This window comes from Pinus tabuliformis, chromosome X (genome assembly GCF_031772625.1).
Source record: "Pinus tabuliformis cultivar Carrire ecotype Pingquan chromosome X, CPIR1, whole genome shotgun sequence".
Taxonomy (NCBI): domain Eukaryota; kingdom Viridiplantae; phylum Streptophyta; class Pinopsida; order Pinales; family Pinaceae; genus Pinus; species Pinus tabuliformis.
In genome coordinates, this window is record NC_142308.1 from 1,016,909,155 (window position 1) to 1,016,927,904 (window position 18,750).

Consider the following 18,750-nt stretch of genomic DNA (forward strand, 5'->3'; position numbering starts at 1 on the left):
TTGCCGATTTTTGTTCCGCGTTTTTATCAATTTCTATTTTTAGAAACTTGAATCTTCCTTCCAAACAAAAATCGTTTAGTTTTCAAACATCATATTATCCATAAATTGGGCAGATGGTCAACCACCACTTTAAGCATAGACAATAGAGTAATACACAATCTTCAGTCATGTGAATAATCATATAATGTCTTCATGCCTATAACGAAAATCCATAATACAATGCACATCAAGCATATGATAACCAACAAATTTATCATGCAAGTGGGTTTCAATCAACAGCCAATAAATCATTCAAGTAAATATAAATAGCTCAATAAAAAATTACCATGCTTTCATACTCGATAATTCTTGCATGCAAATGCTGTTAGAATGCGTAAACCCTATTTCTAAATGTTACGGAGTGCTGGATTTATTGTAAATGTGGAAAATAAGCACGAGATACATATTACAATCGTGAAGACTTAATGAAGAAAAAGGAAGAAATAGACAATGAAAGAGGAAGTGATGAGCACAGAGATTCGAAAGGTTAAGGATGACAAGTCAGTAGTTACAAATATTGACTTGAACGAAGTCACAAATTGTGTAAAGTATAAACGCTTGTATAAATGAGGTGTGAATGAGAATTTTAAAATAAATTTGTTCTTCTAAATTTGTGCGCTATTCATAATGCACCATAAATTTAATAGATACTTCTAAGGAGCATTATGCCATTAGAGAGGTCACCCTCCCTCCAAAGGAATCTCTTTGGTTTTCTTGGAACTCTACAGCTACATCAATTTTGAAAGCTGAGAACATTATGCATTAGATCTCTAAATTTTCTTCTGCTATTTTTAAGATTGTTTAAAGCCTTTTCAACCCTAATTGGCAAATTTAATGGAGAAACTATGGTCAAGTACACTCCTTTTCTTCTGATGTCTAAAAGTTTCTCTAATCCTCGTATCACCTGCCAAAATGAATTATAAGAAAAAGGGCACTTTCAAGATGAGAAATATGTGAAGTACTAACAATGGTAACGTATGTAGTACCAAACTCAAACTAGATTTATCATTCTAACGGCAGGCAACACAGTTGAGCATCAACATCACACATTCGTGGAATATATCAATATATCATAAATTACAAGAGGTCCTTGCAAATTTTATTTCCCACCATAGATTCACTCTTTCATGCATCTGCTCAACCATTTCAGTTAAAACATGCACTGTAAATCTAGCAGAGTTCAAAATCTTAGGATAAGTCTTCATATGCATGATTCAGACAGAGAAAATCAAAAAATAAGTGGCTTGCTTAACCAAAGATTCCCTTCCAAAAGGCACACAAAAAACCATTAAAAACGTGCTAACATTTGAATAGAACAACCATTATAATTGTCAATGAAATCTGTAAAGGTGTTGAAAAGTTAGAGTTCCAAGGCCAGCAACAATCTTCAGCACTCAGAAATGCACGAAGCGACACGTTAATTCATTGTCTCAATACATGGAAATGTAATATTGTCATCCACATCCAAACCGATGGGGTCATCAGCCCAGATAGGACGAAGATCAAATCTCTCTAAAAACAGTAGATGGGCTGTCAGAAAGATGAGAGGGAGATCACATGTCCAACCAAACATGGTAAGATGTCACTATTGTACATTACCTAAACTAAAAGCTGATACTTTAAGTGTTAAATCCTCCACAAAAGCTTCTATTAGCAGTTACGAACTTACAAAACTTTGCTAGTTATTGGCTCATCATTTTCTTGCTGTCGATGGGTTGATGGATTTCGTAATTCCTTCAACTGTTGTGAGAAAAGATAATCATCAGTTAGAAACAAAAATATTGAAAGGGTACAATATAGAAATGAAAACAAAAACCTCTACAACTAAAACAAGTGGGATATCAGCTAAAATTGATCACAAAAAGCAAAGCAACAAAATAGCCTAATTCATAAAATTTAAATGCTGTAATGTCGCTTCCTAAACTAAATTGTTACAGGTTTATCTATTCTACAATTTTGACAATTTTGGAAGCATGGGACCCATGTGAATTTTGGAGAGAGACTCATGAAGGAAAATGGAGGCCGAAATGTCTTGTTGGCCAAGCGTGGGGGCCACCCACATGAGGAAATACGCACCACTTTAGAGGGAAGTTCGAATGGCTGGAGAGAAAGGTTCGAATTGCTAGTTGGAGGGGGCCCACATGGGAAAAGAGGCTTACAAGTTATAGATAGAGGAACCCCAGCCTCATTTGGTATCTTTTGACATATTGAACTCAACCTTAGTTGCTCGAGCTACTTAGTCGGGTCACTCACTGTTTAGCATGAGCTCTCCAAGTGGAGAACTCACCCTCTCTTCGGTGGACCACGAGTGCCACCCTAGTGAGGTTTCTTTCTATCATTCTGGGAGATTGCAGGTGGATATTCAAAGCCCCCAACTCAGCTATCATTCAGCCAGTGCATACTCCAGGAGGACGCAGTAGTGGAACACGCAATAGATAATTCAATGGCCTTCCAGGGAGTAATTGCCGGAAGAGTTTTGGTGAAGGAAGTAAAGGAGAAAACTAGCCTTTGGGAGGATTTTGCGAGTTGGAGATTTTTGTTTGGGGGCAGCGTGATTGCCAGCACTCAGAGCTAGCGCAGGTTTCCCTCACTGGGTACACGTGGGAATTCATGGTTCAGTTTGTGTAGCGAGTATTTGCCAGGAGAGATAAGGGGAAGTTCAAGGAGGATTATCTCAGCCATTTTTGTGTGTTTGGGAGAGCTTATTCAGGTATTATTGGCAGGTCGTACCTTACAGCAGTTGGAGGAGGACATAGCTCTTGGGAGGCTGAATTTCTGAGGTCAAAACCAAGCCAAACCCTTTATGGGTTTTGATGGGTTTTCCTTGAGTGTGGGACTAAATTCGTAGAATTTTCTAAGCACTGGAGACGGAGTTTCAAGCAACGGACAACACAGTTTTACAAGGGCAGTGCAGGGCATCATTGCAGCAGTTATTTCTGTCATTTGGGCTTGACATATTATCCCCTGGGCTTGATCACGCTTGCCTTTGAGGCAAGCCTAGGTGCACCTCTTCCACATTATTGTATTATGCTCCCGGAGTATAATAAAATGGCTCAGCTGTTAGATATTTATGGACTTTCTATGGGTGTGCACCGAATGTTTCAATTTATTGTTGTTGTTTCTATTGTTTGCTTTGCATATCACTGTTTTTCCTAGTTTGGAACACTATAGTGGTATCGGAGCCTAGATCTTGGCTCAGTCGTGGGAGATTTTCCTATGAATAAGGACAAGCAAAACATCACTTACTGAAGGCAAAGGTACAGGAGTAGGGAAAGGGAGTTGGAGATTACTCCTGATTTGGAGGCACATGGGAAGACAGTCGTTGTAGCAGAGATGGGGGAACCAAGGAGTAAGGAAGAAGCAGCATTCGATAGCCTCTTGAAGGCTTTGAATGACTTGGCTAGGGGACAGAAAGAGATGTTGGAGGAGATCAAGCAGCAAAACAGGGACAAGGGCCTCCACCGTGAGTTCCTTTTTGGGGAGACATCTGGAGCCTCACAGTAGTACAACCATCCCTCACCGGCCACTCACCCACCAGCCTATAGTGGGCCATCCAGAACCACGTTGCCTGCTTTCTTACCATCAGCACCCAATGAGCATGGGGGACCGGATGATCAAATGCCCATGGGGGATTTCTTCAGGGAATGGCAAGCCATGGGGGGAGATTTCAAAGCGGCTCTGTCATTCAGGGATTATTGTCAGCTCAAACGGAATGAGAATGGCAGGTACAATGGGCAGCAGAATTCACAGAACTCAAAGCTACAGTGCACTGTTGGGAGGATGTATTTCCCCACATATGATGGTTCTTCCAAGCGCATAGCTCGAGCTTGGGTGGAGAAGTTGGATACTTATTTCCAGCTTAATCGGATGACACAATTGGAGGCCATCAAAATGGCTAACCTGCACTTGGAAGGGGAGGCGCATGAGTTGTGGCTTCACGACCTATCCACATTGGGGCATGCCAGTGTGACTTCATATGAGGACTTCACATAGAGAGTGGTGGAGTGTTTTGATAGGAGGGATCCGAAGGCTCACTTCAGAGAGTTGACCCAACTTAGACAAATTGGCCAGATGGAGCACTACATATCAGAGTTTTTGAGGGTTTCAATTATGGTGCCATACCTATCTGAGGCTAGGAGGGTGTACACTTTCATAGAGGGGTTGTTGGAGCCACTGCGTGGATTGGTGAAGTCACGCAGACCCTCGACTTTACAGGAGGCAGTGACTTGTGCTAGGGACTTGCAAGGGGCCATCCCCAAGACCAGGGCACCTTTTCCCTCACGCACTCCCTACCCACAGAAGGGAGGTGACACCAGACCCCCACCACAGCGAGCAGCCCAGGGGCATGGGCAGTTGAATGAGGAGACCACGAGAGACCTTAGGAGGAAACTATGCTTCACATGTCGGGAACCATGGGCACTAGAGATACATCGCTCCCCAAACTGACCCACGAATTGCCACATGTGCCCAATGAGGGATTCCTACGCTGACTATGAGTGTTGGCAATCACGCTGCTCCCAAACAGAAATCACCAGCTCCCAAAATCTTCCCAAAGGCTAGTTTTCCCCTGTACTTCCTTCGCCAAAACTCCTCCTGCAATTACTCCCTAGAAGGCCATTGAATTATCTACTGCGTGTTCCACTACTGCGTCCTCCTAGAGTACGCAAAGGCTGAATGATAGTTGAGTTGGGGGCTCTGAATATCCACCTACAATCCCCCAGAATGATAGAAAGAAACCTCACTAGGGTGGCACTCATGGTCCACTGAAGAAAGGGTGAGTTCTCTGCTTGGAGAGCTCGTGCTTTAGGAAAAGAAATCTTCTAGTGGATAATAGATGTATCTCTAGGAATTCTTTCCACTGCACTTATTTAATTTCAAGTTGATTTAATGATTTGTGATGAAGTTTTGTAGATGGATCATTATATGGTCAAGTTTTTCAAGCGTGAGGGGAAATTCTCGGAGGAATCAACCCATTCTTGAAAAATATTCAAGGAGAACCCACATGCGTTGAACTCCAAAGTCTCATCTATATCTTATCTATGCCTTGGAAGAATTCTTTCAAGTTTCTTAAAGCTTCTATTTCTTGCATCAAAATATCAAACTTGGAAAAAAAATATTTTTTACGTATTGTACTTCATTTATCAATATTTGGCTATTTCAAAGAGCTAGGTCATAGCTAGTCAAAGAGGAGAGCTTGCTCATACTCTTTGACCTAGCCTCTTGTAGATTATTTTTTGTAACATACTTTGTAGTTATCTTGAGCTAACATTTCTTGTTGTAGATTGTTTCTAACCTATTCTCTTGCAGCGACTTGCGGGATTCATTATCAGAAAATTACTTACAAGTTTCCATGCAGGACCTTGGGGCTCAGATTTAGTGATTACTCTCACCTTTAGGCCGAATTCATCTTGGATAAGGTTGTGTTCTTCTCGAGGGAGACTGAGTTCATTTTGGCCATCTCTTTCTCTCTCTTGGTTGTGGCCATAGAGGAGGTTTATCTTCTCTTCTTCAAAAAAAAATCTACATTTTGTTGAACCTTTGCGGGCCTCAAATTACAGAAATTTTCAACAAGGAAAGGTCTATGGTTTGATGCCAATTTGTTAAGACTTTCCTTGAATTTTAGAGAAGACTTTATTGTCTTTTCCTTCTTGTAACAACTAATAAAATCTCTGATTTTGGGAGGGTGGGTTTTACCCATTGATATCCCTGTCTCTCCACCTTTTGGAGAGGCTTGGTGTTTTGATTTTGTTGGTTTATTTCATTTTGCATACATATCATCTAATTGGGAAATTAACATAACATGCATCACACTCATTTTGCATGCACTTTAATTTAATTTACTACATGTTTTAAATCCATAACAAGTTCAGTTTTTTGCATGCAAACACTTTTTACTTGATCTTTTTGGCTTGAACATGGTTCCAAGTTTACTTATGCTTCACCATTAAAGACATTTTACATGCATCAAGTATTTGGACAAATTTTCTCCATAAAGTAACATTTTATTTCATATCAAGTACATTTCAAGTTGAAGTTAATTTTCATTGTTTGGCTAATTTATTTACATGCCCCAAGCATCACTAAAACTTACCTCCAACTTAAGTTGGTTGAATAGACTTTTAGGGACCCTCTATCTCTACTGACTCCTCATTGTGAGATCCAAATATTTGGGCGACGGTGAAATCTAAGGACTAGAGTTTAATTGTAACTTTGCTTTAGCACTAATAAACAAAATAAACCAAGAACAATTTTCCATCACATTTGCTTTGTTTGCAAAGTTCTTAAATTTCTTGCTATCTTGATGGTTTAAAGTCTCACATGCAAATCTTATTTCAAGAGGCATTTTGGAAGCAAGCATTGTAATCTCTTTTAATTTTGCAACAAGTTTAATTTTTTTGTACTTGGAAATTGGCTTATCTTTTGGTTTAATTTCATAATGTCATGAATCATTGATTTCACTTTCAAGTACTATTATTTTGGGTTGCAAACTTAATTGCATGTTGTCATCTTGGTCTAACATTTGAGTTCTTTTTGTCATCTCATTCTCACAAGTAGATTTCTAATTGTATCTTTTTGAGCAAGATAGTTTCCATGCTTTGATTTGTAGACTTGTTAATTTTAAAAACATTTATAATATCTTGTGCTAATAATTTATTGTTTCACTTTTCAAGATTACATTGGCTTTTCATTTGAAAGAATTTCACTTCATTTTAAGCAAATACAATTTCATTTCTTAAATAGCAATACTTTGAAGGAACTGGTTGTCTATGTGTTTCATTCTTATCTTATGTATTGATGGTTATTGCTCATATCAGTTTTTGCTTATAAATCTTAAAGAAGTAATCTGTTTAACTCTAACAATTCTCCTCAAAACTCATATCACTTTTAACTTAATTTTTCATTAGGGACCAACCACCTTAGTTAACCTAGGAGATAGCTCAAATGGAGAGAGTCGGGATTAGTGTGACACCCCCTTCTCTGAGTTCCCTGCCACCAACCACACCTTGTGGGGTTGAAAGCTTTTCACACTTACCTGTAGGTAGGTGTAGGCGACAGGGTCAACATTTTTGGTGTCATTGTCGGAGACAAGCTTTCTTGCACCTGGGAAATCGACTAAACTTTTGGTTTTAACATTTTTGAACTTTAAATTAAGATTCTTGTTCAAGTGGCGACTCCACGCAATCCAAATTTTGCAAGAGTCTCTACTAAGAGAAATTCAAGTGGTCTAGTTAGCCCCTCTCCTGATCCTGAAAGGGTTTTTAGAGAGAGGTTATTTCTGATATTCATTTGCTTTTTCAAGAACAAGTAGAGCCTGACATCATGAATGATCTTTTTGCTCCTTGTGACTTCACTAACATAAATGGCTATCCTCACAATATCCCTGACAAGGCTATTAAAAAGTTGCCTTCCTTTCAAGGTAACAATGCCATTAGTGCTACATCACATGTGAAAAATTTTAATGTTTGTATCTTTAAATGGTGTAACACTGCTAACTATGAGGATGTGAAGATGGGACTTTTTGTTTTATCTTTAGAAGAGGATGCTCTTGATTGGCTCATTGAGCAACCTGCTAACTCATATAACTCTTTACAAGCCATTCTAACTGCATTTTTAGATAAGTTTGGAGGGAAGACGGAAAATAGACATTTGATCAATGCTATTAGCAACAACAAGAAAAATGAAAATGAAACCATGGAGGAGTTTAAAGGGAGATTCAATGAATTAGTAAAAGGCATGTCTGCTACTGTTAAACCTCCTGATGAATTTCTTTTATGCTCATATCTAGATGCTTTTGGGGTTGACACTGCCTATGAGTTGAGGAGGAAAGAGCCTATGAATCTAAGTGTAGCTCAATCTGAAGCTTTGAAGATAGAAAGAGCTAGAAAGCAATCAAGAAAATATGAAATTCCTGGTTTCAATAGAGGATCATCAAAATCAAATGATTCCAAAGGCAAGGCCAAGGAAGAGACTACTCATGATCCTGTTAAAGAATTAACTCAACTCATCAAGAGCATGGAAGTGAATCACATTAAAGAAATGCAAACCATGCAAAATAGGTTGGTGGCCATGGAAAAATCACAAGAGTAAAGATTCCAACCTAGGCCAAATGATAGATGGAAAAACAATAAAGGCCCTCAACAGGATTATAAGCCTCCAAATCCATTGGAATCCACCAACATGGTAGATCAGATTCCCCCTTTTTGTAGGCCATGTAATGAGTTCCATGAAGAGGCCACATGCCCATATGTAAAGAGAATTATCGAAGGTAGCATGTTGGAAGATGAACATGGAGGAACAAGTGGTCAAATCAATATGTTCTCCATGGAAAATCAAATATACACCATTGAAAGAAATCAAGAGATTGACCATAGCCCTAATAATCTTAGAGTTGACAATATGAATGCAAATTTTGACAAAGTCACTAAGATTTTTGGGGAAAACCCTACATCTGGACAAATTCTTTTTATGGAAAAACACAAAAGAATAACTTATCAGAGAAGGGATATTCAAGACCGGAATAATCACATAAATTTTTCTCCTCCTACTTCAGAATTAAATTTTGACTTGGGAAATTGGGTGAATAATGCAAAGGTTTCTACTCCAGTGACAGAACTTTTAAAGATACCATCTCAAAGGGAAAAGTTACTAAGTGCCATTAAAGTTACTCAAAGGGAAGAAAATCCTAATGACGAACCAAAAGATGAGGAAATTGTATTGAAAAGTATGAACTGTTATGTGGGGAACGAAGATCATCTACCATTTTATGTTTTTTGATAATGAATGATCGTCTTTTACACAATTGCATGCTTGATTCAGGGGCTTCATCAAATGTCATGACCAAGAAAGTCATGGAGCAACTAAATTTAAGGGTATCTAGGCCCTATCACAACATATGTTCAATGGATTCTAAAATAATTGAAGTGTGTGGGATAATTAAAGATTTACAGGTTTTCCTAGTTGCATACCCAGACATAATAATGACTATCAATACTGTTGTGATAGATGTTCTTGATTCATGGGGAATGCTCCTATCAAGAAAATGGGCATCAGATCTAGGTGGTAGCCTTCAAATGGACTTATCATATGCCACCATCCCCATGCTTGATAATACCTTTGTCAGACTCTATCAGGAGTTAGACAAAATATATCATGTTGAAGATCCAAGGAAACCCAACAATGAGATTATCTATAGATCATGCTAGGCAGGAAGTGATGCAGTGTTGACAAATTTTCTGCCCCCCACCCCACAACAGAACAGATTCAAAATGAAGAGATTAGGCATAGCTCAAAAAGCTTGGGTACTTCAAATCTTCCATCAAAGCATTTTCAAGAAAAGCGGTAGGATTGGCAATAAATGCATCTCAACTAACCAAGAAGAAAACAAAAAAGTGAAAAAAGGAAAAAGATATAAAAAATGAACCACTAGTTTTGAGCAGGATCAAGCCTCAACGCATCAATAGTCGAAAAAGGAAAAGGAAGAGGTTTGGTGTATCTGATGGCCACAAACAGGTTAACATTGGGGCAAGTCATAGTCCCAAGATAGTCAGAATTGGACAAGGCACATCAAAGAAAGAACCTATGGACTTGCCTGTGAGTAGGCAGGTTCTCAAGATGGATTTCACCGAAGACATCTGATGCCATGGGGCATATTTTTGTATCATATTTCTAACCTTATCCCTTGTCATTTTTGTTTAATTATTTTTATTTCATGAATAAATTATCATTTATGCTCTTAGAATAAATTTCAATTTCTTCATTTCTGTACTTGATTTCATTTGATGATATTTTGAATGGATACTGCTGATATATGTCTTTTGTCGGTGGATGCAGATTCCAGGCTCTTGCACACTATCACTTCATATCTAGCATGCATCCCCATATGGAGCCAAATGTTGACCATTGGAGTGGCCCCTGATGATTATATGAAGACTCCATGCCCAAGGTTGTACCAAAGGACACTTGTACCATCATATATCATCAGTCAACAAAGTTTTTAAACTCTACTTCTATTTTCTCATCATCTTTCTTGTACCCAGATTCCACACCCTGCAGGGAAATGTAATAAGTGATACTAGTAATGAGGAGTTTTTTGAGTCTATAACATGCTTAGGATGTTGGGACTCGATCAACAAATGAGTACACCTTGGAGTGTTTTTTTTATCTGGTTAATTATCCCTTCTTTTTTAGAGGCGGATAATTTTCTCGGTTTCTTCACTCACTTTTTACCCCAAAGTCAGGGTGACGGTTTGAAGGTTGAGCCCCTAACACATCTTAGTGTCTAGAGTCGATGTATATTACCATACTAGAACACAAAAAAATTCGTGGAATTTGGTTAGGTCTAAGTAGTCATTTTTTAATTTTTTTAATTTCTTACATGTCAAAAATTGCAAATAAAATTGTATTTAAATTGTAATAAGTGAAGTCTAGAGAAGTTGTATAGGGTATTTATGGGGTATGAGTAATAAAAATTACACCTCTCACCCTCAACTTTCTACTATGACACACTTTGAGGGATTAATAATGTGATTTGGACCCTCAACACACATTATTAACCCCTCCAAGTGTGTCATAGTAGAAAGTTGAGGGTGAGAGGTGTAATTTTTATTACTCATACCCCATACAACTTCTCTAAACTACACCTATTACAATTTAAATACAATTTTATTTGCAATTTTTGACATGCGGGAAATCTAAAAAATTAAAAAATGACTATCTAGACCTAACAAATTCCATGAAATTTTTTGTGTGATCTAGTATGATAATATACATAGACTCTAGACACTAAGATATGTTAGGGGCTCAACCTTCAAACTGTCACCCCGGCTTTGGTGTAAAAAGTGAGTGAAAAAACCCAGAAAATTATCCGCATCTAAAAAAGAAGGGATAATTAACCAAATAAAAAAAACACTCCAAGGTGTACTCGTTTGCTAATCGAGTCCCGACATCTTAGGCTTGTTATAGACTCAAAAAACTCCTCATTACTAGTATCACTTATTACAATTCCCCGCAAGGTGTGGAATTTGGGTACAAGAAAGATGATGAGAAGATAGCAGTAGAGTTTAAAAACTCTGTTGACTGATGATATCTGATGGTACAAGTGTCCTTTGGTACATCCTTGGGCATGGAGTTCAGGGGAGACTCTAGTGGTCAACAGGCACCAGGGCACCGATGCACAACCGACAAGGCTCACTATATAGAGGTCTTTTTAGATGGTGATAAGGAGTAAGATGGGGAGTTGGAGTTTGACGTAGGGGATAGCAAGGGCCGAACAGAGATGGGACCACCGCCACCACCACCACCACCCGGGGGAGCATCTTTTGCAACTATTGGGGGAGTCCTTGCTTCTTTACACAAGGTTCCCAAGTTTTTGACTATGAGGATATGAGGCACAGTGCAGGGACAACGTGTCTCAGTCTTAGTAGATAGTGGGGCCACCCACAATTTCATTGATGCCCAAATGGTCCAAAGGAGGGGCATCACTACCGAGGAGTTCGAGGGATTCTCAGTCTTAGTGTTGGGGGACAGGACTATGCAGTGCAACCGGTATGTTCCTGCATTGATAGTGACCATGGGGAACTACTCCGTGACAGGTCATTTTTTTGTTGCGGATGTATCGAACACCAACGTGGTGATGGGTGTCCAGTGGCTTTGCTCCCTTGGTCGGGTCACCACCGACTAGAGGAAAATAGAGATGGAGTTCACAGGGTCGGATGGCAAGCTAGTGGTTCCTGCGGGGCATGCACTCATATCCTTCACAGACGATTTCAACGCATAAGACGGAGGTTGACTTGAGGCATGGGGACATAGTGTGGGCAATGGAGCTAAGGATTTCCGAGATTGGGGGACAGCCCAAGCCACCCCACCCAGGCATTCAAACTATTTTGGACAGGTACCCGGTAGTGTTTCGAGACATACCACCAGCGTAGGCACCTGACAGGGGTTTGAGCACACCATTGAGTTAGAACCTAGGGTCCAGGTGGTCATCACCACCCCTTACAGGCATCCCAAGGCCTACAAGGATGAGATGGAGTGGGCTATCAAGGAGTTGCTATCATTGGGGCATATTAGGCAGAGTTCTAGCCCCTTCGCTTCATCAGTAGTATTGGTGAAGAAGAAGGGTGGGACCCTATCTATGTGCATCGATTACAGGGCACTTAACAAGAAGCTGTTGGAGAACAGATACCCCATTCCACGCATTGATGAGTTTATGGACAAGCTTAGAGAAGCCAAGTACTTCTCTAAGATTGATTTGCGCTTGGAGTGTCACCAAATCAAGGTGAGGGATCAGGATATCCCCAAGACGACTTTCAAGTGCCACCACAGCACTTTGAGTTCTTGGTCATGCCTTTCAGGTTGACTAATGCACCTGCCACTTTCCAGTCTTGCATGAACCATGTATTTTGTGGGCAGTTGCAGAGGTTTGTGCAGGTATCTTTCGAAGTTATCTTGATTTACAGCCGCACATGGGAGGAGCATTTGCGGCACTTGGAGGTGGTGATGCGTATTTCAGAGGAGCAGCAGTTCTATGCCAAGTTGTCCAAGTGTGAGTTTGATCTGACGGAGATGCTCTACTTGGGACACATCACTAGTGCAGATGGTGTGAGAGTACATGAGGAGAAGATTTGAGTCATCCGGGAATGGCATGAGCCCAGGAATGTAACCACGCTGAAGGGGTTCATAGGCATATGCACTTATTATAGGAAGTTTGTGAAATCAGCATTTGATCGCCTCAAGGAGGTGATGAGCAGTGGTCCAGTCTTGGCACTTCCAGATTTCACGTAGCCATTCACATTAGAGTGTGATGCATCACGCAGAGGAGTTGGCGCAGTATTGTCCCAAGATGGGCACCCCATTGCCTTTGAGAGCCGGAAACTCCTCCCACATGAGAAGTCGTACTCTATTTACAACGAGGAGATGTTGGCCATCATGCATGTGTTGGCCAAGTTCCGGCAGTACCTAATGGGGCACAGATTTTGGGTGAAGACATACCACAACAGTCTTCACCATTTCATGGGGCAGCAGGTCCTCAATGACAAGCAGCAAAGGTGGGTCAGCAAGGTGCAGGCCTACGATTTCGACATTGAGTATGTGAAGGGCAAGCACAACATAGTGGCGGATGCATTATCTAAGAGGCCTGTGACCCTTTCACTCATGAGCATTTGCCATCACTGGAAGGCGCAGTTACTGGTGGAGTACTCAAAGGACAGGAAGGCATGCGAGATTCTAGAGGGCACTCATGTTGATGAGCGCTACAAGGTCCACCTTGAAACAGAAAGGGGCTGAGAAGCTACAGCGACGATTTTATGGGTCGTAAAAGGTGATCCGAAGAGTTGGAGAGGTGGCTTATGAGTTGGAGCTTCCCCCGGGAAGCAAAATCCACAACGTCTTCCATGTTTCATGCCTCAAAAAGGTGTTGGGTCAGCAGGTAACAACAGTTGTGAATTTGCCACCATTGGATGATGAGTGGCATCTGGTTCTGGAACTGGAGGCCATTCTGGAGACTAGAGAGAGGAAGTTGAGGAGCAGGATCATTAGAGAATATTTGGTGCGTTGGAGGAACTTGTCGAATGAGGATGCCACCTGGGAGGGTGAACACATATGTGAGCATTGAGCATTGAAGTTCTTTGGGGACAAGCAACTGTAATGTCCCTTCCTAAATTAAATTGTTACAGGTTTATCTATTCTACAATTTTGACAATTTTGGAAGCATGGGACCCATGTGAATTTTGGAGAGAGACTCATGAAGGAAAATGGAGGCTGAAATGTCTTGTTGGCCAAGCGTGGGGGCCACCCACATGAGGAAATATGCACCACTTTAGAGGGAAGTTTGAATGGCTAGAGAGAGGGTCGAATTGCTAGTTGGAGGGGGCCCACATGGGAAAAGAGGCTCACGAGTTATAAATAGAGGAGGCCCAGCCTCATTTGGTATCTTTTGACATATTGAACTCAACCTTAGTTGCTCGAGTTGCTTAGCTGGGTCACTCGCTGTTTAGCACGAGCTCTCCAAGCGAAGAACTCACCCTCTCTTCGGTGGACCACGAGTGCCACCCTAGTGAGGTTTCTTTCTATCATTCTAGGAGATTGCAAGTGGATTTTCAGAGCCCCCAACTCAGCTATCAATCAACCAATGCGTACTCCAGGAGGACGCAGTAGTGGAACACGCAATAGATAATTCAGTGGCCTTCTGGTGAGTAATTGCAGAAGGAGTTTTGGTGAAGGAAGTATAGGGAAAACTAGCCTTTGGGGGGATTTTGGGAGCTGGAGATTTTTGTTTGGGAGCAGCGTGATTGCCAACACTCAGAGCCAACGCAGGAATCCCTCACTGGGCACACAAGGCAATTCGTAAGTTAGTTTGTGGAGCGAGTATTTGCCGAGAGAGATAAGGGGAAGTTCAGGGAGGATTATCGCAGCTATTTTTGTGTGCTTGGGAGGGCTTATTCAAGAGTTATCGGCAGGTTGTACCTTACAGTATTTGGAGGAGGATGCAGCTCTTAGGAGGTCACATTTCCAGGGCCAAAGCCAAGCCAAACCCTTTCTAGGTTTTGATGGGTTTTGCTTGAGGAGTGTGGGGTTGATTTCGTAGAATTTTTTAGCACCAGAGACGAGGTTTCCAGCAGCATCCTTGCAGCAGACAACACAGTTTCACAAGGGAAGCGCAGGGCACCATTGGAGCAGTTATTTCTGCCATCTGGGCTTGACATATTATCACTTGGGCTTGATCACGCTTGACTTTGAGGCAAGCCCAAGTGCAACTCTTCCACATGATTGTACTTTGCTCCCAAATTATAATAAAATGGCTCAGTTGTTGGATATTTCTGGAGTTTCTATGGGTGTGCACTGAATGTTTCAATTTATTGGTGTTGTTTTTATTGTTTGCTTTGCATATCACTATTTTTTCTAGTTTGGAACATTACAAATGCATAAAATACATAAAGAAAAATTGTGGTATGTAACGATCTTTAATATTTCCCAAAAGCTAACCAAAATCCATAAAGAAAGCAATCCAAGGGAAGTGAGACACCATGTTCTTGAGATGCTAAACCCATTATTAGCCATTTGCCAAACCTACATTAATGACAACGTCCTTTCTATAAATACATTTTGAAATTCTATTAGAGCCAGATCCCTGAGAAACTAATGTGGTTGTCCACTATGGGCAAGGGTGGTATTATGGTCTTGTGGCTTTTCAGCAATCACGAGTAGGTATATGATGCCCCAACAATGTGTCATCTTGAGATTGTAATTGCATCCATGAGGGGATGGCATAGAAGATGGTTGTGGTAACTTGTTCTTAGCTAAATCAATGTTTTAAAACTCCGACTCCAGTTCGGAAACGGCCGAGGTTCGGCTCCAACTCCAACTCCGATTCGGTCTCGACTCAGCCGGTTTGATTTCAATGACTTGGTCGTTGTAAAAAACACATTAAATATTTATTTTTTTATAAAAAACATAATTTTAAAGATTTTCATTCATGTTTCCAAACACAAAGCTTTAGAATATAGAGAGAAGACAACATATGATCAAAGTAGGCTCATGAATATATCCATTATATCAAAATGGCACCCAGTGCACTATCCAATACAAAGTTCATACTTAGCCACCAATGCCAGGATTATTTTATCCCTCAACCAAAGGACAATCACCAAACTACAACAACAATACTACCAATTCACTGCAACCAATCATAGCTTCCCAAATGATAAGCCAATGAATTGATCAATAGATGTCTTCAAATTTGTTCCTTTGCTACAAGACGGCCTGTCTCCTGCTTCTACCTAGACTGTTGGAGATGATTTCAACAAATCTACCCCTAATGAAGTCTCAAAACCCTTGATTTAATTCTGGTCAAGCTCCAGAACAATCAGAGGTAAATATGTATCTATTAGTCCATTTTCGTTTGCCTTTTTAAAAACATTGTATGGCTCAATGCATTGTTTCAGTTTTCTAATTCATCCCACTAGGATAACCATACTTCAGCCTTGCAATTTTCAAAACTTTCTCACAGTGATAGATTACGTTAGGGCTATAAATATGCAATAAACAACAACCCAACTGTTGATATGTAGGAGGCGGGACAACTTTTGACAAATATGCTTCATGTTCTTTTTCAAAGAGCCAAGCCGGTCGGGTTGTTACCAAGCTGGTCGGGTTGTTACCAAGCCAGTCGGGTTGTTACCAAGCCGGCCGAGTCGTTACCAGGCAGGCCGAGTCAGTGACTAGCTCTGTCGGCTCGGTAACAACCCGGCCAGCCGTTCCATTTCGGCCATCGAGCCGACCCGGCCAAGCATTGGCTCAGTTTAGCTCGGCTGAGTCGGAGTCAGCTCGGTTGTTTTTTAAAACACTGGGCTAAATTAAACAACTTGGACCTGTACATGAAGGGTTGATCCCAAAGCTAGGTATGAAGGGCCAAAAGTTGGAACAAACCTCGAATTGTGTGTGAAGGGTCAAGCTTGGCACTATCTATGAAGGGTCAACCTTGCAACTCTGCGTGAAGGGTTGTACCCAGAACTGTGTGTGAAAGGGTTGGTGACGTATGTTGCAAAGATAGTGTTCTACCTATGGATATTGTTAATGTTATTAGCTCAAACAGGTGCTTTTGCATAGGCTCGGTGTCTAGCATGAGGGAGATGTTATACTGCCTCTTTAGGTGCTTCCTTGAGGAGTAAATGATTATTATGATTTCTTACCTATGTTTAACTTAGTAAAAGTACATTAATTATTTAATTAATTAATGTTGACTATTAAGCCAAGTTTCTAAGGATAAATAATTAAGTTACTTAAGTGACAAAGATCTTATTTGTATTGTTGATCTCACGTGAGGCTTAGGATCTAATCCTAGCCATTGATCACTTAGGAGATTAGGATTAGGGGTTTGGCTTAATGAAATTATAAAATAAGCCTAAGGAAGAGGTGAAAGACACATTGTGATTGAGAGAGAAAATTTCTCAAGGAGTAAGAGTCTCAAGAACTGAAGAGAAGGGAAAAAGTGTGCAGCAAGGAATTTTCGGGAGTGAAATTCAATGAGGCCAAACTTTTGGAGAAGGTGGCTGAGTTTTTGGAGAGAGAGGCCGACTTTTTGGAGCACGTTGCATCTAGTGAAGAGAAGCCGAGTTTCCCCAGCGAGGGTTGCACGGAGGAGGGAGGACAAGATTTCCAGTGTGCAACAGGTCGTACAGGTGGAGGAGGAGAAGGCCAATTTTTGCAAGTGGAGGAGCTGAGATTTCCATGGCCGATTTTTCTGGTGACGCCGAATTGCTATAGAGGTCCAAATTCCAATGAGCTGAAATCCAGGTTCCAATTGTGCTATATTTTTTGTGTATTCTTTGTGCGTCAAGGCCCTAATTTTCTAGATTTAATAAAGTGAATGAGAATTTGTTTGGGCAGAATTTTCTACTAGTACATGGATATAAATTGGACAATCAAAAATGCAGAAGCGACTCACCTCTAGCTCTACACCAGTGAATGCCTCCTTTTATGTCTTTTCCTCCAAGATCAAGTGAGGATAATAGTTCTGGATGTCACAATCCTCTGCCCAACGAAACATCAACAAGTCGAAGTCATCTATCATGACCTTAGCAACCCCTATAATGGATCAATTATTCCAGTCTACAACCCCATTCTGTTGTCATTTGTGTAGAAAAATCAGCTCCCTCTTGATTCCTTCTTCCTTGAAAAAACCCTTAAACTCCTTGGAGGTATACTCAACCTCATTATCTGATCTCAAGAATTTTGATTTTCTTCCTTATTTGGTTTTCAACTAGAGCTCTAAACTCCTTAAACTTACTAAAGACCTCGACCTTGATCTTTGAGAAACAGATCCAAGTTTTGTGAGAGAAGTCAGCAATGAAGGCAACATAGTACATGCTCCCTAAAATTGATGTTATTGTGGCCCACAAATATTTGAATGCACTAGCTCTAGAATCTCCTTAGACCTATGTTTGTTGTTTGGAAAAAGGGCCTTGGCATGCTTACCAAGAGTGCACCTTCAACATACTCCCTGATGCTCGATGATACTAAACTCCATAAGGCCTATGCCTATCTACCTCAGAATAGGCAACGCTCTATGCTGCAGCTACCCCATCCTCTTATGCCACAACTTGCACAAGCTATTACTTCATGGACTAAGGCGCAAACAAGTTCACCATGCCACCTGTAAAGATTACCTTCTCTAACCCCTATTACCTATGTTGTATCTCAGCTAGATTCCTTCAGCCTAATGATGACTTGTTGGTTCTTGAAATTAACTACATATCCCTTATCCTCCATAATCAACATTTAAAGCAAAAAAAATTATGAGACCTGAACAAACAAGACATCATCAAAATCTAAAGGGTTATATAACTCAAGTTGGAAGAGAATAGTAACAACTCCTGCTACTAAGTATTTGGCATCATCTCAAAGCTCAACCTATACTCCTAAGTCCTACTTCATTCAACAACAAAATAATTGATGGGCTCTTCTCATATGACAAGATACTCCATTGGCCACATACCACACATTCCTAAGAACTATGTTGTTAGGAAGGAAAGATACCATCGAGAAATTCTTCTCAAACTTGGCAACAAACTAGTTCATCTAAGTTTCTATAGAGGTCACTACCTAGTTTTGTTGATGCTTCCCTTTACCCTTCTTATCTAGACACTTTCATGCATAATGACTGTGTTTACGACAAAAGAAGCACTTGATTTTACTTAAGTCTTTTCCTAACTA

The 18,750-nt window shown here is 40.5% G+C and overlaps 1 protein-coding gene across 5 annotated transcripts in view; it reads right to left on the reverse strand.

Moving 5' to 3' along the window:
• Nucleotides 1-266: 266 nt before the first annotated feature.
• Nucleotides 267-18,750, reverse strand: part of LOC149143194 (c-Myc-binding protein) — a 181,746-nt gene continuing 163,262 nt past the window's right edge. For 4 of the 5 annotated variants that reach the window (XM_089449151.1, XM_089449154.1, XM_089449153.1 and 1 more), the window contains exons 6-7: nt 1,709-1,779; nt 1,340-1,569 (exon numbers count right to left, since the gene is read on the reverse strand). In XM_089449151.1, the coding sequence (XP_089305277.1) occupies nt 1,542-1,569; nt 1,709-1,779 (99 nt within the window). In that variant the 3' untranslated portion in view covers nt 1,340-1,541. Of the gene's footprint in view, nt 944-1,339; nt 1,570-1,708; nt 1,780-18,750 lie in introns of those variants that run through there. The other variant, XM_089449155.1, reaches the window with a different exon arrangement.